The sequence below is a fragment of the Hydractinia symbiolongicarpus genome, chromosome 6 (assembly GCF_029227915.1).
Source record: "Hydractinia symbiolongicarpus strain clone_291-10 chromosome 6, HSymV2.1, whole genome shotgun sequence".
In the NCBI taxonomy this organism is placed as follows: domain Eukaryota; kingdom Metazoa; phylum Cnidaria; class Hydrozoa; order Anthoathecata; family Hydractiniidae; genus Hydractinia; species Hydractinia symbiolongicarpus.
In genome coordinates this window covers 16,992,142-17,019,648 of record NC_079880.1, presented here as the reverse complement: position 1 = coordinate 17,019,648, position 27,507 = coordinate 16,992,142, and the positions used below count along the sequence as shown (strand labels likewise).

The 27,507-nt window shown below is 33.6% G+C and overlaps 2 protein-coding genes across 4 annotated transcripts in view; one reads left to right on the top strand and one right to left on the bottom strand.

Annotated features, from left to right (window-relative positions):
* Positions 1 to 27,507, top strand: part of LOC130647227 (uncharacterized) — a 98,419-nt gene that overhangs the window by 60,029 nt on the left and 10,883 nt on the right. The gene's annotated exons all lie outside the window — the stretch shown is intronic.
* Positions 299 to 27,507, bottom strand: part of LOC130647225 (doublecortin domain-containing protein 2-like) — a 61,476-nt gene continuing 34,267 nt past the window's right edge. Inside the window, exons 10-12 of one of the 3 annotated variants that reach the window (XR_008982821.1) lie at positions 25,660 to 25,772; positions 1,168 to 1,235; positions 1,002 to 1,034 (exon numbers count right to left, since the gene is read on the bottom strand). Coding sequence is in view for 2 of the 3 variants with exons in the window: in XM_057453006.1 (XP_057308989.1) it covers positions 951 to 1,034; positions 1,168 to 1,235 (152 nt within the window). In the remaining variant the exon portion in view is untranslated. Of the gene's footprint in view, positions 1,035 to 1,167; positions 1,236 to 6,183; positions 25,773 to 27,507 lie in introns of those variants that run through there. The other 2 variants (XM_057453006.1, XM_057453007.1) reach the window with 2 other exon arrangements.

Genomic DNA, 27,507 nt, shown 5'->3' with positions numbered 1-27,507 from the left:
CAAATTTGACAAATTTGTCAACTCCCTCCTTTTTTTTCGATTAGATGCAATTTTTCTCAGCTTGTAGATAATAACAAAATATTTCATCGTATCTTGCGTTTGTTTCGTATGGTAAATAATAACAAAATATTTTATCTTACCTTGCGTTCGTTTAACTATGAGAGATAAGTATCAAAATGTTTCGTCTTATCTTGTGTTTAACTGCGGTTGAAAAATATTCGAGACAGGTTTTTAAGTTTATCCAATGGAAAACTATCGCTAACGTTATCGAAAAGGAAGGGTAAAAAAAAGAAGAAACTCATTTATGACATATAAACATTAAATCAAATCTTCACATACATGAAAACAGTCAAGCTACAGGAAATGCAACCTGTATTCATAACTATTACACGCACAAACATAAAAGTGATCTATATCATTATAATTTTTAGTTATAAAATCTATTTAATTTTCATATATATATTAAACTAAAATTATATTATATATTAATTCTTATCCAAAATTATACTTCCAACACCGTAAAAATCAGACAAAATATTTCATGTTTATCTACAATATAGGCATCTTATTAATTCTCTTACGGCAACAGTAAATACTCAGTATCTGGATTGCTGCTTTCCTTAAAGGTATTTATCGAAAATGATAGTAGTGTAATTAATGCAGTGATAACCGTGTGAAGATTGATAATCAAAAATTCCATCAATTTAACATGTAGTCATTTTAGCAGGAAATCATCGAAAAATAACGCTGTTAAAAATGATTTTGGAAATTACCTCTTTAACATTAGCTGACTAAATACTCTTTTTTAAAAAAAGTGAAAGATATTATTAAGTGGCAACCTTAACCAACTGCCTGTTTAAATTGAGACTTTTTGTTGAAATCCTTGAAAAGCAAAAAAAGTTCTGGAGATTGTACAAGGTGACTAAAAAATCATTGGGAAATCCTGAAATTTATTTTATAAATTTGTTAGATGTTTTTGCATCAGTCAAATCTATTTCCGACGTAGTCAAGTGATCGTCGGCTGCAGCATTTACCTAAAAAAGGTTTATTCACATTAACTGATTGAACTGCGTGACATTAAAAGTGGATAATAAAAATTTAATTACAAACAAAGAAAAAGATAGAGATAGCAATTTCAACAAATTTATTTTAAAGTGAAAACCTAACCTCTTCAACTTCTTCATCTGTCACTTCTTCAGGAAGTTGCTGATCAATTGTTTGCTCAACTGCCGTTTCTAGATTGATAGAAAGCATGATCATTCTTCACGTTATATAAATATAAAATAACGTTTATCGCAAACCGCCTACAAAAATTAAATGTTCAAAGATGGCCATTCTTGTCCCAAGAACTTTTTTAGGTAAATCTCTAAAGTAGCTCCGGACCCGTTTGGTCAAGTAATCAAAAGACCCACTATATCTGGGGTATTATTTGGACTCGATTCCCGATGCCTTGTTTTCAAACTAGCTGTTTTAAAGTTGACTCATCGTTTGTGGGGATCTATTTAGGTTTATGATTTAGTGCAACTCGGTTAAGAAGGTCTGGAAGTTGCTGGAAAGAAATTTAATCTGATAATAATGACTCGAAAGCATTTATTTAATGTTAAGCTACATGTAAACCTAAAACGTACTTACTTATAGCCAGTCAGATAACTCCTGCTGATGTTATGAAGCTTAGATAAGCTTAGCTAGTGTTAGCTAAAGTAAAGTGAAACACCCTCGTTCCCGGGGATATTTGTCTTTCTGATACGAGAGAAGACGGCGAAAAATACCCTGGCATTGTTGACCAGACTTTGAAATATGGCTTTCAACTGTTCGAATAATAATTTCTCGTTAGTCAGCACTTTTCTAACTCAAGATAAGAATGGCGCATGAAGCCGTGACAGATTAGTTTTTTAACAAAACTTACAAAGCTAGCCAATTTGATAAAAATTTGGTGTTACTTTTCCGAAGAAGACTGAATTGATCTACTTGAAGATTAGTCTACTTGAAGAAAGTCAAAATTTTTAAAAACAATTTTTAGATCTCGTATATTTCACTCCCCAAAAGGCTTAAATGAGTTATCGGAACCAAGTATAAGTTATTTAAAAATAATAATAATAATAATAAACAACAATCGTTTTGGTTGTCATACACCCATTTTCAAGTATCACGCCTAAAGGCTCGCGAAATATGTAAACGAGAACATAAACAACTTAATACTTTTTCAATATTTTTTCCGGCACTGTGCGATAACTACTATATCGCCTATGGTAATAGGCTAACTGTGTCTGTTTGTCTGTGACAAGCAAAGGGAATTAAAAATTAATTTGCAATTTAATTTGCTTTTAAATTCAATAAATAATTTGTTAAAAACCCCAAAGTTTTAAGAAAAAATGAATATACTGAATATGTGTCTGAACCATTATAGTATCCTAACGTTAATCTATATAATAATACGCCAGTTCCGTGTCTCTGTGACAGGCAAAGTGGATGTCTTCATTTTCCTTTGATGTTGCCGAAAAATGCATGTCTAATATGTTAAATTTTCTGACGTTACGACGCGACGAAAATAACACTACTTTAACGTCAATATCCTATATTAAATTAATGAAGCCATTACAGTGCACCTAAAACTTTGAGGCCAAATAACTTGGAAACGAGGTGGTGACGTCAATGATTTTTTACCGCGTGGGTAACTAGGGACCAACTAGGACCAATTTGGGTAATTTTCCCAAACCTGGGTCCCCGAATCTGTTTCGGAATGGACGGTTTGATGACGTCATCAAACAACCTTCAAACCCTAATATCTCTGCAACCGTTTGTCAAAAGTGCATAATCCTATACATTTTCTTGATCAGCGTTTCAAGATCTATACGATGAAGGCAACAGGAGTGCAAATTTCTAAAAAAAAATTGGGGGTCTAGACGGGTCAGTGCTGACGTCAGCAAATTTTTTTAACCTTTATATCTCATTAATCATTTATCAAAAGCACGTGATTACATACATTTTCTTAATCAGCGCTTTAAACTCCGCACCATAGAGGCAACGTAAAAACAAGGTTCTAATTTTTTTGCAGATGGGTTGCTGACGTCATCAAAATTCATATGACGCTTATTTTTCAATTTTATCCTGCCTCAGTGGATTTTTCCACGGGCTTTATCGACTAGTATCTATATAATAATACGCTAAGTGTGTCTGTGTGTCTGTGACAGGCAAAGTTGATATCGTCATTTTCCTTTGATGTTGCCGAAAAAATCTTTGATGTTGCCGAAAAGAATATGTCTTCTTTGTCGTGAAAAGCCGCGAGTTTTGTGTGGTTTGTTAAATGAAGTTCTAGCACAAAGTAACGGAAATTGTGTTTGCAAAAAAGATGGCTGTCATTTTAAAGCATTTGTCTTCTCTTGCCTTCAAAATAAATCTTTACAAAAGCATTTAAAAAGGGGCATGGTATATAAATGAAGTATAGAAAGGTTTCTGTAAGGTTTGTTTATGTTTTTTGAAGTTTTGATGATATCATTGATGCGAGACATGTTTGTTAGCTAGCATCAACCACACCAACAACAACTAGCTAGGTAGCTAGGAATTTATAAATATGTAGCCATGTTCTTTATACCTAGCTAAGTCTCCAGTTTATATTTAAGTGACCAGCTATTAGCTGCTGTAGCTACCTTATGTTAGATTCAGTTTTATGTTGCTTTTTACATGTAAGCTAATCTTAGTGGTCTTTGCTAAGAATGTGACTGTAACTTATTTTAATTGACATTTTAAGCTTAAATTAACAAGCCACAGCAACTTTTAAAAAAGTATTACATAATATTTAAGAAGAGTTTAAGGACTGTTTTTAAGCAAATAATGTATTTTTCGCAATTTGTGTATGCAAATAATGTATTTTTCACATTTTGTGTAGCTAAACTTATATACATCGGTTACATGCAATATGACGAAACGATTTTTATTTAACATGTAGTAATTCTGGTACCTTAAGTGTAGTGATTTTTGTTGTTCTAGATGTTCTGACTAAAATGTTTTTGTTTATGGCATTTTGTCTCAATTAAGAAAAGTTTTAACTTTTTTGAGGGAGTACAACACTGAAAAAACTTGTGTTTTTTTATATTTTGTATAAATTCTTACCGGGCAGGACTCTGTACAACATACCGAAATGACTGATCCCTCTCTATTTATAAATTTGATGCGTTCCAAATCACAGTTTTTTGAAATTTTGGGTAATATTTAATGAGTACAAGATGCAAATACTGATTTTTGTTGAATCAGAAGTATTTCCTACAACCATTTTTTTTTACACTTTTGTGGAGAAAAAGTGTATGCAATATCATCAGAATAACTGATTTTGTTGCAAACTGTTTTTCTTTTTCACATTTTGGATTGAAATATTGTTATAAAGGGCATATATCAATAGACATATATATACCAAAATGATTAAATTCTGCAAACTTTGATTTTGTCGTTCACCTCTCATCTTTTATATTTTGATTAAACTTTTGAGGAAAACCATAGGAATTATTTAGAATTTGTATTTTGTGTTGCAAATTTAGTGCAAAAATTTAACTGTTGTGAGGGAGGACCATATGCAATTATATATACTAAAAATAATAATTTGATATTCTACAAGTTGTATTTTTGTATGCACTTAAATGACTGCTTTTTCTGAGTTGAATTTGATGGGTTTCTTATCAATTTTGTGGAAGATTTTATGGCTGAAGACAATATAGAACATGCCAATTGAACTGATTTTTGTTCATATTTTGATTTGCTCCTCATAAACTTTTGTGTTCTACATTTATTGTAAACTTTTGTGAGGAAGGACCATATATATATACAATGTTTTCAAAATAATGATTTTTGTTGATTTGAAATTTACTCCTTGCTTATTGCTTTTTCGACATTTCAGGTTAAAATGTTTGGTAAAGTCAGTACGGATCATTAGACAAAAAAATGTTTTGTTAACCCGTTAATTTTTACATTTTGTGCATATTTTTGCAGGAGAGGATGGTATGCAACCGAATAAATGATTTTTCAAAGTTTAACTTTTTGTTTTTAGGTGTTTTGTGTTTGTTTAAGTTTGGCTTTTTGATATTGTTCAGGTTGTATTGTTGTATAAGCATTTAGGGTAAAGACAATGTTTAAAATGCTTAAAGAACTTATTTCATAGATCTGTGCTTAAGCTAAGGCGCCACGAGGAACATTTTCATGCGCGTGCTATGCAACATGTCCCATAGCATGCGCATGAAAATGTTTCTCGTGGCGCCACATCTTATTTGCTGCAAGATTATTTCGAAAATCGAAGTTAAAAAATCATGCTCAAAGGGTATACCGTATCCTTAAGTTTTTTATTGAGTTCATGTGTGATTAAAATATGGCAGGAATAAACAGAGAAGTTATTTTAGCTTTACTTTTGTTGGACGAAGAAGAAGAGGAAGATCGTGAAGAACCACCAAGAAATTGCTGGGTGCAACCGTGGCTTGGGAATAGAGAGTGTCTTGGCGCTTTTCATACAATCTTCAACGAAATAAAAAACGATGAGAAGAAATGTAGAGGGTATATACGTATGAATAACGCTCAATTCGAATACCTAGTCGGTCTTCTTTCTGAGGATTTGCAGAAACAAGATACAAATATGAGGAATTCTATCACACCAGCTGAGCTCGTTTGCGTGGCCCTACGTTACTTAGCGACTGGTGAGACTTTCAGGTCTTTAGAATTTCAATTCAGAGTGTCAAGAAAAAGAATTTCAGCAGCTGTTATGGAGGTATCTGAAGCTATCATAAAGAGGTTGGGTCCAACCTTCCTTTCAACTCCGAAAACACAGGGGGAATGGCTAGATATCTCCAGAAAGTTCAATGAGCGTTGGAACTTCCCAAATGGATTAGGTGCTCTCGATGGGAAGCATATCGTCATTCAGCAGCCCCCAAATTCAGGGTCTCATTACCGAAACTATAAAGGGACAGACAGTGTAGTGCTCATGGCTCTTGTCGGGCCAGAATATGAGTTTCTTTATGTGGAAGTTGGAGCGAACGGTAGAAATTCTGATGGAGGTATATGGGACCAATGTAATTTAAAGAAGGCGCTAGACAGTGGATCGCTAAATTTACCAGAGGTTTGCAATTTACCAGGTCGAAACAACAAAGTGCCATATGTGATAACAGGAGATGATGCGTTTCCTCTTAAGAATTACCTGATGAAGCCTTATCCACAAAAAAATCTGACAGTAAACAAACGCATCTTCAATTATCGACTGTCACGAAAGAGAAGAATTTCTGAAAACGGATTTGGGATATTGGCAAATCGGTGGCGCATTTTTCGTCGACCTATAAACTTAGAACCAGAAAAGGTTTCTACCATCACAATGGCAACAGTGGCATTGCATAACTGGCAGAGGAGCAAAAGTTCTGTGGGCAAAATTGAGCTACCAATTGGTCTTGTCGACCGAGAGAATGAGCGTGGTGAAATTATCGAAGGTGCTTGGAGAGAACATACTCCTACTGGCACATGGTTTTCACTGTCCAATGACATTTACGGCAATCGATCTAGTAATCAAGCCAAAGCAATAAGAGACGAGTTCACGGAGTATTTCGTAATGGAAGGTGCTGTACGCTGGCAGTGGCATTGCGCTAGAGTTGACATTTAATTTTATTTTTTGCGAGGATAAATAAAAAATGATAAGATTTACTGAACGTTTAATATATTTTTCTGATTTATTTTACTCCAGAAAATGTCTGCCAACCATAACGTAACGTATCAAAACGTATCGTTCGAACAGGATGAATTTGCGGGTGAATACGGCTGATTTTGAGAAGGTAGAGGTGGCGATTGCAGCATACCAGTATATGTATTTGCCATGGGATATGATGGGGTGTATGGAGTAAACGTTGAAGCTGCGAACATACGAGCATGATGGTTGGTAGGCATAGATTGGTGTTGTTTCTGCTCTTCATACTCGAAAAAAATATCCATGATTTTTTTCTTCAACCTTGGCCAATCTTTTAGTTCGCACTGGACCAAACTGTCGGCCACTGTACTTCCAAAAATTTGGGCACGTTTTTCGACAGCAGATTGCGCTTCGCATCCATATGTAGAAGCTTGTTGCGGCCGGATTTCATGGTGATCAGCCCTTTGTGTGATGGAAGTTGTCAACGCTTTCCACAGTTCGGCTTTGGCACACTGCTCCTCCGTCATCTTCTTCTCCCGTCGTTTTTTAGGAGCAGGGGTACGTGGTTCATCCTCGTTCATTGTATCGACGGTCTCATCCATATCGCAAGTAATCTCAACGAAATCCATTTGATTATAATGGTCCCAGGTAGAAAAATATGCTTCGTTTACACCTGCACCAGAGGATCTTGATCCAATCTCCCTATTGCGCTCACTTCAATACTTTGTCAATGCGTTATGCCATGACGTTTTGAGCTCGTTTACGGTATACTTCCCATCAAAACGCTCACTCAGTTTGACCATCAGAGCTTCGCGCAACACTCTGTCTCTATAATCTTGTAGAGTGTGGTTCCAAAGCGCGGGATTTTCACGATAAAAATCAATCAATTCTTCCAACTCGTCGGACGAAAGTTGCGCTTTTTTCTTTTCTTTTGAAAGATCAGTTACGATAAACTCCATTTGTTCATAAAACTTCCACTTTTTCGATGGAACTTCGCTTCCAGCATTACGTTTAACTTCACGGAGCATCGATGAACGAAGAGAATGGAATGCTTTTTCTAGAAAATCACAGCTATACGCCCCCTCAAATTCAGTGACAAGGTCTATTTTCGCCGCTTCTTTTTTGTCTTTATTTTTGTAATATATATTCCCACTGTCCCATAACGTTGGGTTCGCTTTATAAAAGTTTATTAAAGTAACTTTCTCCTCGTCTGATAGTTTTTTCTTTTCATCCGCCATTTTCGCTATTTTCTCACTAGCTACTCTTCACTTGCAGTTCAACTTCTCAAGAAAAAAACTTGTTTATATCTTTCTGTGATTTGATTGGTCAATAAAATAATGCCTCAAATAATTTTGTAAAATATTTGTTGCAGAAGGTGGGGACACGTGCAACATTTGCTCCACAACAAATTTTTCAGCACATTTTGTCCCCGGAGCACGGGAGCAAAATAGATTCAGATCTATTTTGTCCCCGAAGTTGTGGAGCAAAATGTTTGCTCCATGCAACATTTTTTTGCTGCATTGCAGTGAAAAATAGGCATGGGACACGAGTAATTTTTTTTATGCGCGTGCTATGCAGCAATGTTGCATAGCACGCGCATGAAAATGTTCCTCGTGGCGCCTTAGCTTTACTGTTGCAAGCCTTTCTTTTCGACACTTCAGATTAAAATATTGAAGGTTTTCAACATAATCACATAATAAGATGTATACATATTTGAGATATGTGTTATTTCTGACATTATTATTATTGTTGTCGTAACTGTCTGGGTTGTGACTGTCAATGTTGTAACTTTCTACTAACTAGATTTTACACCGCACGCCGTTGTTTTCATATTTTGTCTGAAGTTTTGTTGGGAGGATTTCATGCGATTTGACATTTGATATTTTGTGTTAGATTTTAATAACTTTTTTGTTAAATTATGACTTATATAGTTCCTTTTTATGCATTTTCAGATTATTTTTTTTAGTAAAAGGCATATTCAATATACTGAAATATTTGCTGATGTCATCAAAATTCAAATGACAGAACTTTTCAATTGTTTTTCTGCCTAAGTGGATTTTTCCACGGGCCTAATCGACTAGTCTATATAATAATACGCCAGTTCCGTGTCTCTGTGACAGGCAAAGTGGATGTCTTCATTTTCCTTTGATATTGCCGAAAAATGCATGTCTAATATGGTAAATATTCAGACATTACGGTGCGACGTCAATAACACCACTTTAACGTCAATATCCTATATTAAATTAATGAAGCCATTACAGTGCACCTAAAACTTTGAGGCTAAATAACTTGGAAACGAGTTGGTGACGTCAATGATTTTTCACCGCGTGGGTAACTAGGGACCACCTTGGACCAATTTGGGTAAGTTTCCCAAACCTGGGTCCCCGAATCCGTTTTGGAATGGACGGGTTGATGACGTCATTAAAAAATCTTTAAACCCTAATATCTCTGCAACGGTTTGTCAAAGATATCCTATACATTTTCTTGATCATCGTTTCAAGGTCTATACGATGAAGGTAACAGGGATATAAATTTCTGAAATTTTTTTTTTGCGTTTTAACGGGCCATTGCTGACGTCAGCAAAATTTTAAAAACCTTTTATGTCTTTTGTTGTTCGTAGAAAAGTTATGATCCTATATTATTTTGATCAGCGTTTCAACCTCTACACGTTACAGGCAACGAATAAACTAAATTTCGCCATTTTTTTTTTTTTTTTTTGGATTTGCAATGCTGACGACAGCAAACCAACATTTTCAATGTCCTATTGCCTAAGTGGATTTCTCCACGGGTCTTTATCGACTAGTCTATATAATAATACGCCAGTTCTGTCTGCCTGTGACTTTTGCAAAGACGATATTTTTTACCACTCGAATGCGCGAGTTTTTTCGAGTTTTTTTGTCAATATCTTTTAACGTCAATATCTTATATATTAAATTAATGAAGCCATTACAGTGCACTTAAAACTTTAAGGCCAAATAACTTGGAAACGAGTTGGTGACGTCAATGATTTTTTACCGCGTGGGTAACTAGGGACCACCTAGGACCAATTTGGGTAAGTTCCCCAAACCTAGGTCCCCAAATCCGTTTCGGACTGGACGGTTTGATGACGTCATCAAAAAATCTTCAAACTCTAATATCTCTGCAACCGTTTGTCAAAAGTACATGATCCTGTACATTTTCTTGATCAGCGTTTCAAGATCTATGCGATGAAAGCAACATGTATACAAATTTCTAAAAAAATTATTTTAGTATTTTAGCAAGTCTTTGCTGACGTCAGCAAACTTTTTAAACCCTTTATATCTCATTAACTGCTCATCAAAAGCACATGATCATATACATTTTCCGGATCAGCAGTTTAAGATCTACACAATAGACAAGCTTCTGAATTATTTTTTTGTGGATGGGTTGATGACGTCATCAAAATTCAAATAAGGCTTCTTTTTCATTTTTATACTGCCTCAGTGGATTTTTCCACGGGCCTTATCGACTAGTCTATATAATAATACGCCAGTTCCGTGTGTCTGTAACAGGCAAAGTTGATATCGTCATTTTCCTTTGATGTTGCCGAAAAAAATCTTTGATGTTGCCGAAAAAAATATGTCTTCTTTGTCGTGAAAAGCCGCGAGTTTTGTGTGGTTTGTTAAATGAAGTTCTAGCACAAAGTAACGGAAATTGTGTTTGCAAAAAAGATGGCTGTCCTTTTTAAGCATTTGTCTTCTCTTGCCTTCAAAATAAATCTTTACAAAAGCATTTAAAAAGGGGCATGGTATATAAATGAAGTATAGAAAGGTTTCTGTAAGGTTTGTTTATGTTTTTTAAAGTTTTGATGATATTATTGATGCGAGACATGTTTGTTAGCTAGCATCAACCACACCAACAACAACTAGCTAGGTAGCTAGGAATTTATAAATATGTAGCCATGTTCTTTATACCTAGCTAAGTCTCCAGTTTATATTTAAGTGACCAGCTATTAGCTGCTGTAGCTACCTTATGTTAGCTTCAGTTTTATGTTGCTTTTTACATGTAAGCTAATCTTAGTGGTCTTTGCTAAGAATGTGACTGTAACTTATTTTAATTGACATTTTAAGCTTAAATTAACAAGCCACAACAACTTTTAAAAAAGTATTACATAATATTTAAGAAGAGTTTAAGGACTGTTTTTAAGCAAATAATGTATTTTTCACAATTTGTGTATGCAAATAATGTATTTTTCACATTTTGTGTTAAACTTATATACATCGGTTACATGCAATATGACGAAACGATTTTTATTTAACGTGTAGTAATTCTGGTACCTTAAGTGTAGTGATTTTTGTTGTTCTAGATGTTCTGACTAAAATGTTTTTGTTTATGGCATTTTGTCTCAATTAAGAAAAGTTTCAACTTTTTTGAGGGAGTACAACACCGAAAAAACTTGTGTTTTTTTTATATTTTGTTTAAATTCTTACCAGGCAGGACTCTGTACAACATACCGAAATGACTGATCCCTCTCTATTTTTAAATTTGATGCGTTCCAAATCACAGTTTTTTGAAATTTTGGGTAATATTTAATGAGTACAAGATGCAAATACTGATTTTTGTTGAATCAGAAGTATTTCCTACAACCATTCTTTTTTTACACTTTTGTGGAGAAAAAGTGTATGCAATATCATCAGAATAACTGATTTTGTTGCAAACTGTTTTTCTTTTTCAAATTTTGGATTGAAATATTGTTATAAAGGGCATATATCAATAGACATATATATACCAAAATAATTAAATTCTGCAAACTTTGATTTTGTCGTTCACCTCTCATCTTTTATATTTTGATTAAACTTTTGAGGAAAACCATAGGAATTATTTAGAATTTGTATTTTGTGTTGCAAATTTAGTGCAAAAATTTAACTGTTGTGAGGGAGGACCATATGCAATTATATATACTAAAAATAATAATTTGATATTCTACAAGTTGTATTTTTGTATGCACTTAAATGACTGCTTTTTCTGAGTTGAATTTGATGGGTTTCATATCAATTTTGTGGAAGATTTTATGGCTGAAGACAATATAGAACATGCCAATTGAACTGATTTTTGTTCATATTTTGATTTGCTCCTCATAAACCTTTGTGTTCTACATTTATTGTAAACTTTTGTGAGGAAGGACCATATATATATACAATGTTTTCAAAATAATGATTTTTGTTGATTTGAAATTTACTCCTTGCATATTGCTTTTTCGACATTTCAGGTTAAAATGTTTGGTAAAGTCAGTACGGATCATTAGACAAAAAATTGTTTTGTTAACCGGTTAATTTTTACATTTTGTGCATATTTTTGCGGGAGAGGACGGTATGCAACCGAATAAATGATTTTTCAAAGTTTAACTTTTTGTTTTTAGGTGTTTTGTGTTTGTTTAAGTTTGGCTTTTTGATATTGTTTAAAATGCGTAAAGAACTTATTTCATAGATCTGTGCTTACTGTTGCAAGCCTTTCTTTTCGACACTTTAGATTAAAATATTGAAGGTTTTCAACATAATCACATAATAAGATGTATACATATTTGAGATATGTGTTATTTCTGACATTATTATTATTGTTGTCGTAACTGTCTGGGTTGTGACTGTCAATGTTGTAACTTTCTACTAACTAGATTTTACACCTTGCACGCCGTTGTTTTTCATATTTTGTCTGAAGTTTTGTTGGGAGGATTTCATGCGATTTGACATTTGATATTTTGTGTTAGATTTTAAGAACTTTTTTGTTAAATTATGACTTATATACTTTCTTTTTATGCATTTTCAGATTATTTTTTTTAGTAAAAGGCATATTCAATATACTGAAATATTTGCTGATGTCATCAAAATTCAAATGACAGAACTTTTCAATTGTTTTTCTGCCTAAGTGGATTTTTCCACGGGCCTAATCGACTAGTCTATATAATAATACGCCAGTTCCGTGTGTCTGTCTGTCACTTTTGCAAAGTGGATAAAATTTCTTTGATAAAGTCTATAAAACATCGCCTATAAATTTGTTCTGTAAATTAGCAAACTTTGACGTTAAAGCAATATTGACGTCAAAGGAAAGTATATTAAGATTAGTGAAGCCATTGCATTGCACTTTTAAATTTAAGGCTTAATAACTTGGAAACGGGTGGAAATAACTGACGTCATCTCCTGCGTGGGTAACTAGGGACCACCTAGGACCAATTTGGGTAAGTTTCCCAAACCTCGGTCCCCAAATCCGTTTCAGAATGGGTGGGTTGATGACGTCATCAAAAAACCTTTAAACCCTAATATCTCTGCAACCGTTTGTCAAAAGTACATAATCCTATACATTTTCTTGATCAGCGTTTCAAGATCTATACGATAGAGGCAACAGGTATACAAATTTCTAAAAAAAATTTATCGGTTTCGACGGGGCCATTGCTGACGTCAGCAAAATCTTTAAATTCTTATATCTCATTAACATCAAAATTTTTATCCTGCTTTTGTGGATTTTTCCACGGGCTTTATCGACTAGTCTATATAATAATACGCTTGTGTGAGTGACCATGTGAGTCCACGACTTTCTCGCGACATGGCGTTACGCTCAAATTTACTTAGTTAAAAAAAACGCGAATCAGGGGGTTATTATTTAAAAATTTAGTTCTCTTTTCTTATTACTTTAAAAAGTAAAACTCTTTTTTTTTATTTTATTAAAGCTAATTTTTATTTTATTTTTAAATGTCTTTATTTGTATTCTGTTTTAAATGCCCCGTTGATCGTTATAGATAGAATATTTTAATTTTACCTCTGGTTTACCATGTGCGCGCCGTATCTCACGGAAACAAAGTTTATCAACTGAAAAAAGAAAACCAAAGCAAAGAATGTTGTCTCTTTTCAAAGTTATTTCAAACAATGTTTACTCATCATGAGGTTAGATTAAACCTCATTTTTGTGTTCTGGGACCGAGGTTGCTTCCTTTTATAAAAAATCTATCAAATTCGAATATGAATGTACTTCAAATCTAAAATGTAAAAGAAGAAACTGTTGTTGTCGAACGAAGTTGCTGTTGTAAGTTAGAAATACTTTTTTTAAAAAAATAAAGAATGTACGATGATATAACATTACAAAAAATTGATTGAAAATGTATCAAATAATTGTAATCCAATTTATGAAGCGAAGTTTAGTAGTCGAAGTAAAAAACTGATTGAACTTTCATCCAGAGAACGCTAGCAAGCTACCTACTGAGAAAGCGGAAGAAAAAAAGCAGGTGTGTTGTTTAGATTATTTAGGAGAGAAATGAATTTGGGTGTATAACGATATTTTAGCCGTTTCTTTCAGAGCTAAATTTTTCCTTAAATATTAAGTTCGTTGTTGTGTCTTGCGCCGGAAAATATTTTCTTTAAGCACTTATTTTGCAAGATATATATACTCTGAAAAATGGGTCAGAAGTTTAGAATATCCTAGGAATATGTCTAAGCTTGATATTTTGTTTTAAATATGAACATTTGTATGACGAACAAAATTGATTAGAAGATAACTTTTTTTATTGTATATCAAACGAACTGAACTTTTTTGTGTCCAAGCAATAGACCGTTACATGTAGTAGAAATTGCCATTAGCTAGCTATAATAACTTATAACATGCTTTATTTTATTAAGGCATTATATATTTTCAGGCTATAGTCATGATAAGAATATGTTCTTATCATGACTATAGCCTGAATAATGAGAATAATGAGGATAGCATTTGTAAAAAATGTTAAGAACATCAGGCTTAAACTGAAACCCACTATTCTTATTAAAACAGTGTGTATATCCTAGATAAGAATTTACATAAACTGTAAAAAGTAATTTTTCCGTTGTTACTGTTCTTGTAATTCAGTGTTGATTTCGTTATAAAAAACCTAAACATAAAACCTAAACTTAAATCAATGTTTACATCTGTTACGTTGCCGTTTGAAATATTTTCGATTCTTAAATTCGAAAACACTGAATTGTTATCTTCTTTGATTTTATGCGTGATTTTCTTGATTATAAGTTTGGGTCTGTTCTTTTAATATTTTGGATTGAAATATTTAGGTAGATATACAAAATACCGAATGATTCAAATTTTTATATATCTCTTTTATGTGTTTTCAAAGGTTTGCCGTATGCAATAGACTGAATAGCTGATTTTGTATGACTTAACCAAAAATATTGGATTTTTTTTAATGTTTGGTATTCTGTTTTTTTCCCTGGTGTACTTCTGGAATGGCAAAAAAAGTATATAGTTTTAGCGTATTTGGTTTTAACGGTTGTTAGACACCTTTGATTTTTTTGGACATTTTCCTTTTTTATTTAATACATTTTTTTGGTTGTTGTTGCACAGACGTTTTGTTTCAGCGGTTATAAACGTAGAATAATACAGATTGTGAGCAACCTCGATCCCAGGGCCTTTTCTTTTTTTGCCATCCCGTTATAAAAGAGACAAAGACCCCGGGTCGAGGTTGATATGTAAGTTTTAAAAATTTATATTATTGTGTTGTATGTTTTTGTTTGTTATCCCTTACATCGGTTTCATGAGAGATTCAGTGGATTCTTCCACGGGAATTCAGTTAGTATATAATAATACGCTGAGTGTGTCGAATCCGTTTCGGAATGGACGGGTTGATGACGCCATCAAAAATTCTTGAAACCCTAATAACTCTTCAACCGTTTGTCAAAAGTACACGATCCTATACATTTTCTTGATCAGCGTTTTAAGATCTATACAATGAAGGCAATAGGTATACAAAGTTCTAAAACAATTTTTTGGGTTTTCACGGGACATTGCTGACGTCAGCAAAATTTCTAAACCCTTACCTCATTAACCATTCATCAAAAGCACGTGATTACATACATTTTTTGATCAGCGCTTTTAGAGGCAACGTAAAAATAAGGTTCTAATTTTTTTGCAGATGGGTTGCTGACGTCATCAAAATTCAAATAACGCTTCTTTTTCGTTTTTATCCTGTCTCAGTGGATTTTTCCACGGGCTTTATCGACTAATCTCTTTAATAATAGCGGTATTTTGTCTGTGTGTCTGCGAAAGCCGCGTCCCGTAACGAAAACACGAAATTTTTAAACTGCGCACAAAACCAAATGCGATATATTTTTGTCCACTTTGTTGCAACGGGTTAATTTAAAGGACGGGCGACCCCGTGGATTTTTCCACGGGCTAAAGACGATCTCTTTAATAATAGCCGTATTTTGTCTATGTGTCCGCGAGAGCTGCGTCCCGTAACGAAATCACGAAATTTTTATAATGCGCACTAATACCAAATGCGATATATTTTTGTCCAGTTTGTTGCGACAGGTGAATTTAAAGGACGGGCGAACCCGTGGGTTTTTCCACGGGCTAACGACTTCTCTTTAATAATAGCCGTGTTTTGTCTGTGTGTCCGCAAGAGCCGCGTCCCGTAACGGAATCACGAATTTTTATAATGCGCACCAATACCAAATGCGATATATTTTTGTCCACTTTGTTGCGACAGGTGAATTTAAAGGAAGGGTGAACCGGTGGATTTTTCCACGGGCTAACGACTTCTCTATAATAATACGCCAGTTCCGTTTGTCTGTCTGTCTGTGACTGTTACAAAGACGATATTTTTTACCACCCAAATGCACGAGTTTGTCGAGTTTTTTTGTTTACATTTCTCTCGCAACCGTTAGAAACCACGTGATAGAAAATAAGCAATATGATTCGCTCAAATACGTACTTTCGAGCGGGACGGCATTCGAATAGAAAGTTTCCTTGGCGTAAAAACAAACAAACATAAAAATCTCTCGACAAAGTTCTCGACAAAAGGCGAACTAAAGAAGCGGATAAAAAATGTCTTATTTTCGACGATCTCTTAGTCATAAAAAAGTGCAGATATTAAGAGCAAGGAAAGTCAAAGTGAAGAAGTGGAGTGGATTAAAAAATCATATAATTTGGAACAGGGTTACCATCGACACACAAAACAACAACAAAAGAACAGTCCCTTCGTCTTTAAAAAAGTGCAAAAAGTGAAATGTTAAAGTGTTTTAAAAAAGAATATATGAGAAAGAAGAAAAGTCCAAGTGAAGAAGTAGAAGTAAAAGTAGAAAAGTGAAGTTGGAAGCCACAATAAGTTACTTCGGAGGAAGTAGTAAAGTAAAGTTAGAAGTAGAATATGAATGGTAGAGTTTCAAGTTCAAGTGATTTGGAATTCAGAAAAGGTAAGAACTTTGATATTTTTAAACGTTCTGTTTTTATATGTAGGATACTTAAAATTGTCAAGGAGAATCGTATTCTCAAAAAAAATCCATTTAACTTCAAATTCTTAAAGTTTACCGCGTTTTTTATAAAGAAGCTAGCATATTTGTTTTTTATTTTTTGCATAATTAATGTATCTCCTGGTGCTTAACTAATGTATAAGTTCTAAAATTCAAAATGCTACATAAAGCTGTTAGCTGGCTACAATGTGCTAGCGAAATAGAAAATTTTGGTTTGTTGAACTAAATGCAAATGTCATAATTTTTACATTGCTTTTGTTTTCCTTTATATGTGTTTTACTAAGCATAAATGGCTAGCTATAGACGTAGCTAAATCTCCCCAGCTTAAAGTATATTTAACTGGGTGTCCTAGCTACTGTTAGCTAGCTAATGTTAGCTTCAAGAAGGGTCCATACCATAGTTAGCTCTAACCTATAAGTTATGTTGTTATTCCTCTTTTTTAAGCATTTATAGCTACCTTAGTAGTCAAACTATTCTTTTTTTTTGAACACAAATTATGATGTAGCAAGCTAGCTACAAAATTTTTCTTGAACTTTAAGAATAGTGTGACTCATTGTTAATGCCCATAGAGTATAGTTTTTTTCACATTTTCTGTAAACTGAGGACCACAATATGACAAGTGGAACGAATTTTATAGAATTTAAAGGGTGTGTGTTTAAGTTATTTTTCATTGTTTTCTCTTCTCATCCTGACTTTTGTCAGCCTACATGTAAAATGCCAGGTTTTTTACAGGGGTTTTTGACATTTGATTGGAAATTTATATACGTGGGTTTATGACTTTGGGTTAAAAAAATTATAAGAGGATGGTATGGTTGTCAGTTCATATTGTTCGTGTTGCAGAATGGTGTTTTTTGAAATTTTGTGTAAACTTTTGTTGAAATAGACCACATGCAATATAAATACTGAAAGAACAAATCTTTGTAGAATCAGACTTCGCTGTAAGCTGTTGTAAAGCTGATGTCTTTATCGGTAAAATTTACAGCCATAGTTTACTAATTAAGATAAAAATAAAACGAGTTTTAAAGTTAAAAAGTATTTCTTTATAAGCTTTTCGTACACTAACTACATCTTCAGGCTATATAAACAACTTTGTCTTTATATTTCGTGAACTAACTGTATGTGATGTAATTTTTGCTGGAAGAAAATTCCATGGTTTCACGTTTTTGTTTTTCTTGAGAATTTTACAAAATTTTGTAGGGATAAATATTTGCTGATGATAAAAAAATTATTTATGACTGAAGCTGCTTTTGTTTCTTATATTTTATAATCTAAACGCGAGGACTGTATGCACTGAAATGACTGATTTTTTTAAATTTTGATGTGTTTCATAACCTTTTTGTGGAAGATTATTGGGTAATGGCAATATACGATACGCTGAATTAAATTATTTTTGTTGATTCAGATGTGCTTCTAAAAAACCGATCTGTTTTACATTTTGTGTAAACTTTTGTTAATGAACCGTATACAATGTTTGTTGATTCAAGTTTATTCTTTGCTTATTGATTTTTTGACATTTAGGTTCAAAATTGTTAGTAAATGGCAGTATGGATCATCATATTAAAAAAGAAAATTTTTGAGTTCTTAACTGGTTGATTTTTTCATTTTGTGTAAATTTTTGCGGGAGAGGATGTTATGCAACCAAAATGACTGATTTTTCTAGATTTAAATTATGTGTTTCCAAACTATGGCTTTTTCATATTTTTGTATAAGCTTTTAAGGGAAAGACAATACTTAAAATGTGTAGAGAACTTATTTTTGTTGATTTGTGCTAACTCTTGCAGGCCTTCCTTTTGACATTTCAGAATAAAATACTGAGGTTTCATATTTGAGATGCGTTATTTCTAACATTGTTATTATCCATGTTGTGACTGTCTGTGTTGTAACTGTCGGTGTTCTTACTGTCCGTTTTGTGGGTGTTGTGAGTGCAGATGTTTTGAGAATCGTTGTTGTAACTTTTTATCAACTACATTTTGCACCTTGCAAGCTGTTCTTTATTTGTGTGGAGGATTTATTGCAATTTGACATTTGACATTTGATGTAAGATTTTAAAAACATTTTTTGACAGGTCTTTGCTGACGTCGTCAGCAAAATTTTTAAACCCTTATATCTCATTAACCGCTCATCAAAATCACATGATCATATACATTTTCTTGATTAGCGTTCCAAGATCTATACAATAAAGGCAACGAGTATACAAATTTCTAAAACAGAAATTTTGTGTTTTGACTGGAATTTGATGACGTCAGCAAAATTCTTAACCCCTATATCTTTTTAGGCATTCGCCAAAAGCACACGATTCTATACATTATTTTGATCAGCGTCCCAACCTCTACTTATTACAGGCAACGGATGAACTAATTTTTACCAATGTTTTTTGTATCTGTACTACTGACGTCAACAAAATAATCTAAAACAACCTTTTTTTTATTGTCCTTTTGCCTAAGTGGATTTCTCCACGAATTTATCGACTAGTCTATATAATAATACGCTAGTCTCGTGTCTCTGTGACTCTGTGACAGGCAAAGTGGATGTCTTCATTATTTTCCTTTGCCGAAAAATGCATGTCTAATATGTTAAATTTCTAACGTTACGGCGCGACGTCAATAATACTACTTTAACGTCAATATCTATATAATAATACGCTTGTGTGAGTGACCATGTGAGTCCACAACGCACAAAGTACGGGTGACTTTTCTATTACATGGCGTTACGCTAAAATTTACCAAGTTAAAAAAACGCGAATCAGGGGGTTCATATTTTGGTTGAAAAATATGGCTTAATCTCGAGAGTGCAATTAACTCGAAAGGGCGAAGAGTAGAGATAACACTCGATGATTTTAAGGAGTATACTAAATAAAGCCATTACACTTATTGGTCAATTATATAATTCTCTCTCGTATCAGCGGAGATCGAACGCTTTCACAACTTTGGTTTGGAAGTATTGAAAGATAAAGGTACAATGTTTGCCAACAATTGTGATGAACTACTTGGGAAGAGATTTAAGGATGATTGGACAAACACGATGAAAAGGAAAAAATATAAAGAGTTGATTTCTCAATCTAAATCACCTGGATCTTCAAGCAAAAAACCCTGTCGAGGAGGCCCTCCATCTGTCATCAAAGGTAGAGGGCGATCAGCCTATTTGGTGCGATGTTAACACAACCCTTTGGCGCATCATCAGGTAAATTTTATTCATGCGCCAGTTCTAAACATTCCAGGTCTAATTCCAGTAAACATAACCAATGTTTATCCAATAGTAAGGATGTTGTTTTCCAGGTAGATACTAAAAGTACCCCTGGCTTGCAGAATAAAATATTTTTTACACAATTGGAAACATCTTACCCAGGATCAAAACATTTTATCAATAGTAAGAGGATACACAACCTTATCAGGTGAAGTTATCTCTGAATGCTCACATGATCAAGAGCAAATAAACTTAATGAACCTGGAAGGACAACATGACAGCACTAAGTTATTTATTAAAGATTAGAAGATTAAAGGGAGTACTTAACCCTATTCGGTCCAGGGTTTTTCGAACATATCATGACCGGGAGGGGGGGGGGGGTTGGCGGAATCCGCCCCCCTCCCTCAATAACTTTCCACAGGCTTGTCCAAATTGAATCAAACTTAGCACACTTATAGTACGTCACAAAAGGAACAAAATGGCAGCAGTAATTTTTTGCTTGCGTCAGCACATTTTCTGCGACGCCATCAAAAGCTTGAAATTTCTTTAAAATGCCACTGTCTGTTTAAAATTCAATTACTTTAGTTCTAGAGCAACTTTTTAAATTCTGTTTGAAGTTTCTGACAGCTAAATAAATGTTTTTAACATATTTTCCGGTTTTTTGGATGTCATGAAAAATTGCCAAAAAAAGCCCGAAAATCCATTTTTTTCTGATTTTCGGGTAAAATCCGAAAATATCGGGAAATCAGACTAATTACGTGTCCAAAAGATGCGGAAGGATTCTTCTTGATGAAACAAAGTTGTGTTATAAGTTTCAAGTTCTAAGGATAATCCTAACAAGACTTATTATATTTCCCCATTATAAGGGTTTCATAGAGATTTTTAGGGGTAGTTTCGGGTAATAGCCAATATCAAAGCCTCTGAAAGGTATGGGACCTAAAAATTTGGCATGCAGGTGTCTAATAGATAATTATTGAAACTCAGTAAGTATCGTAGCTATGCAACATAGTATTAAGGAGTTATCAAAAAAACCGTCAAGGGGGGGGGGGGGTCACGCCGCCCCGCCCCGCCCCGCCCCGCCCCGCCCCGGACCGAATAGGGTTAAAGTAAGGAGCTTTTACAGGTATCAAAGGAAATCCAGACGTATCTGTTGGGCAAACAGATCATGATTACAGCATAATACCTACCCAGCAAATTGAATGTAATAGCAGACTGGGCGTCACGAAACCACCAGAACTCAATTAAAAAAAATGACCAAGTTAATGGGGTTAAATAGATCTATTTGTGTCTCGGTTACATAACCAACTGCTAAGTTACTTTTCTTGCAGACCAGAGCCAGGGAGCAAAGGGACAGAAGCGATGATTCAGAACTGGAAGAATCTTTTCGGGTATGCTTTTGTACAGTTACCACTAGATTTTTTGTTGACATTGTGTTTTATTTGTTATTATATATTCGTTTTGTGTTCAATATGTATGTTACGTGCATGTTTCGTTGTTCTTTTATGATGTATTGCGTAAGTAACTTGTGTCTTATGTTCGTGTCTCAAGCGAAATAAAACCTAAAGATCTTCGACTTACCTAAAGAGTAAAGACTAAAAGAAGTAAGAAAACTTTACAGCGTGCAATCGCCAGTTGTTGCAACAAAGAATCCACCTAAATCATGTAACACGTAACGCCCTACATCACCAAATACCTGATCTTGACAACACCACTAAATCAAGAATATTTACGATACCGTGTATGAAAAAAAAATGAGATTGGTTAGAGATAGACACCTTAAAAAGTTCAACAAAATCAATGACAGATGCAATGATGATCCCCACGCAGGTAGACAAGAGCAAATAGGTTGTAAATCTTTCCGACAGACAACTTACGACAGAAGAGAGAAACCTTCTATCTAACGGAATAAATTTCTGTATGACACCAGCTTCAATCCCAAAGAAAGAAATAGTTGCGAAAGTGGAAGAGGCAATTAAAGATCTAACAATAACCGGTAATTACAGTAATTGACTGTAATTATCAGCTTGTTCCTGATTCGTAATTTTTAGGAATTCCGATCCTCAACAACATTATACTATGCCCGATGATGGGAAAAGTATCTCCTGAAACGTCGCCTACTAAACTATCATGTTCAAGAAATAATAAGGTTTCCAGAGTAATATGAATACTGAACAGACAAACCGAAATAATATCTTCAATAAGATTAAAATAACTCAACAATGTTCAATCCATTCAAGACCTGTAAAGTTGGTATACATTTGTTATGTATTTTCATATTTTCTGTGTAATTATTTTAGCTTCAACCTTCATTTCTGTCGGGTTTTTTGCCATCCTACGAAAACTTAACATCCAAACAACTAATAACCAAATCTTTAAAACTTCGAATCTTTCTTCAGAAATTTATGAGTAAAAGAGTCCAATCCAGCATTGATTATAAACTTTTGCACAATACGGGCGAAAAAAACAAAAAGGAAATCGCATCAACGTGTGACGAATCAATAAACGAACTTTCAAATTTACTCCAAAACATTAATGCTGTCAGATATGGCAAATGATAAAATTGTTGAAATTAATGCTTTACTTGCTGACATAAGTTTTTTTGTTGATGAGAATGAAATTGATACAATTGCAGCCGTTACTTTGGACATTAATGTTTGTGTTGAAAAAATCGAGATTAAAAGGTCAAATTTGCGTTCGCTTTCTAACAAAATCAAATTGAATATAGGAGAAACTAAATTCGAAACAGAATTCGCCAAAAACGTTGAAATGTCTCTTGCTAACATCAAAACTTATATCAAGTATGCCAAAGATCTGAGAAAATCAATTAGAACAAAAGAGACAGCAGATTTTACCAATAGGAAGTTTCAAACGAAAAACATCACTTTGAAATTACGAAACAAAAATTGAAACTGCTGGTTTTGTCATCAATGAAATTTTTCGCATAATAAATGAACCTTCAAAAGATTTTTAAGTCAACATAGACACATGAAACGATGAAATAGCTATAAAGTAATCAAATTTACAACTCAAACTTTGTCAATGTGAAAAATTAGCAAAGAAAATCCATTCATTTCAATCCATGTTTGAGAAGCTTTAGGTATCACATAATTATTGCGTCACAAAAAACATTGGGGGCGGGGAGCTGTAGCATGTTTTTTAAAAGTGAAAAATATAATAAAAAGCATTACAAAAGCAAAAGAAAAAACATCATAAAGTAATACTGCTTATATGAAAATATTTCAATATCTGGCATAGTTCAATAAACAGAAAAGTAGCTAGATAGCACACTATACCTAGCAAACTATCAAGATAAGAACAAATAGAAAGAAAATCAACTTGTTTCCAAGTGGCGAGGTTTAATTTGCAACTTTAGGCAGAGGCTGACATTACATAAAATTACTAGCTGACAGACCTAGTGGCACCCATGTCCTTCATAAACAAAATAATTTTGCACAAAATGTAGAAAACGTTTTTTTACAAAATATATATATATATCATTACGTTTTAACTTATTTATATCAGGTTGTGGTTAGTGGGCATGTTTTACTACTTTATATGTTTTGGTTACCATAAATATAAAAAGCCAGTAGGTTACCTGTCAGAGGCAATTTATCATTAAATGCACATTTATCCGGCTAATTCAAGAAAATTCAAAGTGTAATAACTTCGGTATAAAGTTATTGACTTGTTATGGAGTTCTTTTAGACCAATCCGATAAAAGATAATTTATATGAGGCATAAAAAAATTACACAGGCATTATAAGGAAGAGAAAAGGGAAGAAGATTTTGTTAAACTGATTCTTGCTTGGCCTTTTTAACACGCTATGAAGAAATTTAAGAAAAATCCAACACAATCATATTTTAAGTCACACTTTGATTGAGCGGTCAATCTGGCATGTTAAATCCAGGATCCACTGAAGATAGTGGTACATATTGAACAGCTCGCCACTGTGATATATTATCTAAGACTTTTAATACTAATACAAAGGAGTAAACACAAAAAAAAATAACAAATAAGTCTAAACCGGGTAGTGTAATATATATAGTGTCCTTTGAGTTGAAAGTTCCATAACTTCAGTAAAAAATAAAATATTGTCTTAAGATTTAGTATGATATGGTTTTACACTGGTTTGATAAAATTGCGCCCCAAAAAGTTCTATTATCATCATACTTTCTGAGTTCCAGAATGTAGCCCTTTTCAGAGACTGTGATAAGCCGTTTTTGACAGCATATCAATTTTGACTAAGACACAGGTTCAGAAAATATAAAAAGCAATTCTAACCTTAGAATTAGGTCTGATAAGATTCAACCTAAAATTATGCCAGTAAACAAAACATTTATTTGCAAGAAACATCTTTTTAATGATATATTTTTGTGATTAGGGATGCTCTTATGAGAATACTGAATTAATCTTTGGTTTGGCATTTTGAATATTTTATAAGCAGAATGATAACAAACATTTAACTATGTATGAATTAAAAAGAGTTTTTTGAACAGCAGCAGAGTTTTGATGAGCTCTAAAAAGTGTGATTTTGTGGAACTTTTTGTCCAAAATCTTCGAAATAATTCCTCAAAAGATTATTCCCAAACATTTTTTTTTAAGATAGCACATAATACTTTGATGTTGGTAGAGTCATTGACCAATTCTTTCTAAACTATTAAGGCATGATTCAATTAATTGATTCAACAAAATAGATCACATGTCATTTCAAACCTGCATAATGCTTTTGACAAAACATTTGGATTATTTATGTTTTAAACAAAAAACCCTTGTTTTTATATCCTGTGTGTGCAATAAAATGTGAGCTTCTAGAGAAAAAAGAAAAAGCAGAATTTATCAGTTTTTGAAAATGTTAAGGCAACAAAATGTAAAAACATAAAAGACTTAAGGTAAATACTTTTTCGAAGAATTTCTTTCATCTAAGGTTTCTTCAAGCCTTTTGAACTATATAACAGTTGCTAAATATAACTGCAAGCAGCGAGTTCAAAATATACGAATTCAGTTTCAGTTAACCATTGTTTAAATAAATTTTGTGCAAAATAATAATACAAAAGCAACTTTGGTATTCATACAGCAAAATCTTGGTCATCATATAAAAGCAGTAATGCAGACATAGATATGAAGATACATTAAGAACTAACATTTTGGGGAGAAAATGTTTCGGCGAAAAAACTTTTAAACAAATTTTAACCAAATTTAAAAAGTAAAGATGAATTTATAGTGTCAATATATTCAATCTAGATCTAAAAAGGGTCTTCCGGATCCAACTTTATAGATAGAGCCTTAGCCAAATGTGATCTTCTGATTACCCTATATATAATTTTTATGCCCTGGTCCTTTTTTAAAAAAATTAGAAAAAACAAAATTTTCGGACAAACAAACTTTCGGCAGACACAAATTTCGGACGGATAAATTATCGGAAAAAAAAAATCCGAAAGTTTTTCCATCTGAAAATTTTCGTTCCTAATGTACAGTAAATGAGAATTCTTCAGTCAGGCACCTAGAATGACATAACCATTTGAAAATTATGTAGCCACATTTGCACCTTAGAGAACCAACGAAGTGCTATGGTCAGGTGGGCAAATCACTTACCAATATACAAGTTCTTCCTGGCTACAAGTTTTGCAACTCAGTGCTTGCTAGCCAACCAATTCAGTAAAATACACATAACAAAATTATTTACATTTCTTCTAGTAAACAGCAGCCTAAATAACATGATTGTATATTTATACATTTATATGTATACATGCGAGCATTTTGTCTGTTGCGTATATGAGAGGAATCAAAACAAACTCGCTGCACGTATATGTGAGGTAAAACGCCCAAGCTCGCTTAGCTCTGCAAGGTTATATATAAAACTTTGGTTCGTTGAGACAAATATCATTAAATATTACACCCAGTAAACCTGTGCATTTGAGGGTCACGTGATGAGGCCTCCTTCAGAGCCTTGTTCGTCTCGCTGCCCTGGTTACAGAAAAGAGACAACAGGCGCTGGGAACGAGGTTTGAGCATTTGGTGATTCCAAAAAATGCTTTAAAAGAAACTTAAGAAAGTCATCAATTTTTACACCAGCTGTCAGTAGAAAATGATGAAATTCCCGACAGCTAAGTCATCCGGAAAAAGAAAATATTCGATCTGGTAGCAGTCGGTTCAGAAATCAAATATAGATGTATTGATTGTACATCATTTCAGAAATGTAAAAATGGTGAGAAAATTGAAATTCTAAGCTTAAAACAATTGCCAGATTACCATTCATTTATAACCCTGCAGTGAAACTTGCTCCAAACAAGAAAAAAGGAATTGAAAGTTTACTACAATCAACTCAGAAAACTTAACAAATCTGTTAAAGACAAGGAAGATGTTATCAATTCAGAAAAGAAAATATAATCACTTGGACTTATAGACTTTGTGCACAACTTTACACTGACACAACAACAGTCATCACAACACCATCAACTATAAAACTACATTTCCTGGCAGGCTGTGCGGGGAAAGTCGTTTACAACACCATGTCGACTTGCGTCGCAACCCACTGACGGTGGAATAAGTTTAAATGACAAACTTGCTAAAGGCACCAATGACATGAAAAAAATGCTAGAAAATTGTCATACGTTGGTTTAGTCATTCAATCACTTTTCATACAGATGTACAGAAAATGTACAACACCGTGAAGTTATTATAGCAAGAGTGGTGTCTGCAACGTTACATTTGGCAATAGTACTGTCTGATGCTGTAAGTTTAGATGTGAATACAATCGATAATGCAGATGCTAGTCAGTAAATCGCATGTTCTGCTCGCTCTAAAATAATTACAGAAGGAACAACACAGCTGAGAGAATTGCAGCCAACTAAATTGCCCACACAGGCTTTGTTGTGAAAAATGCCATATTGGATCAGTCAAAATAACCGATAGTCAAATTGCTTTATTTTGCATAACAAACGAGAAAAAACCTCTCAAAACATGGGTGAGAAATCGAGTAATTGATTTTAACAGATTTAACAAACATGATGATTGGATGTATGTGAAAAGTAAAGATATGATAGCCGATGTTGGCTAGACGAGGTGCCGCTATCTTAGATGTCAGTCCAGGATCTGCATGGATAGAAGGATTCGAGTGGATGAAGTCAGACGTATCAAAATTTCCTGCATACAACGTTAAAACACTCAATTTGAAAGAAAATTTATCCGAACAGTAAAAGAAATTGCTCACCATGAAGAGTCACCAGATGTACTGTACTGGCTTTCAGAGGTTTAAGAAAAATATTTGGCAACTTAATATCCAGGTACAAATTACCAAATTACGTTATCGATCTGATGAAACACAGATTCAGTCAAGTTATCTGATTACTTGGACTTGTTTAAAGATTTATCAGTAACTGTAAAAGTAATTTTTTTTACTACAAAATTAAATAAGCCCATCTGTCAAGTAGCAACAATTAT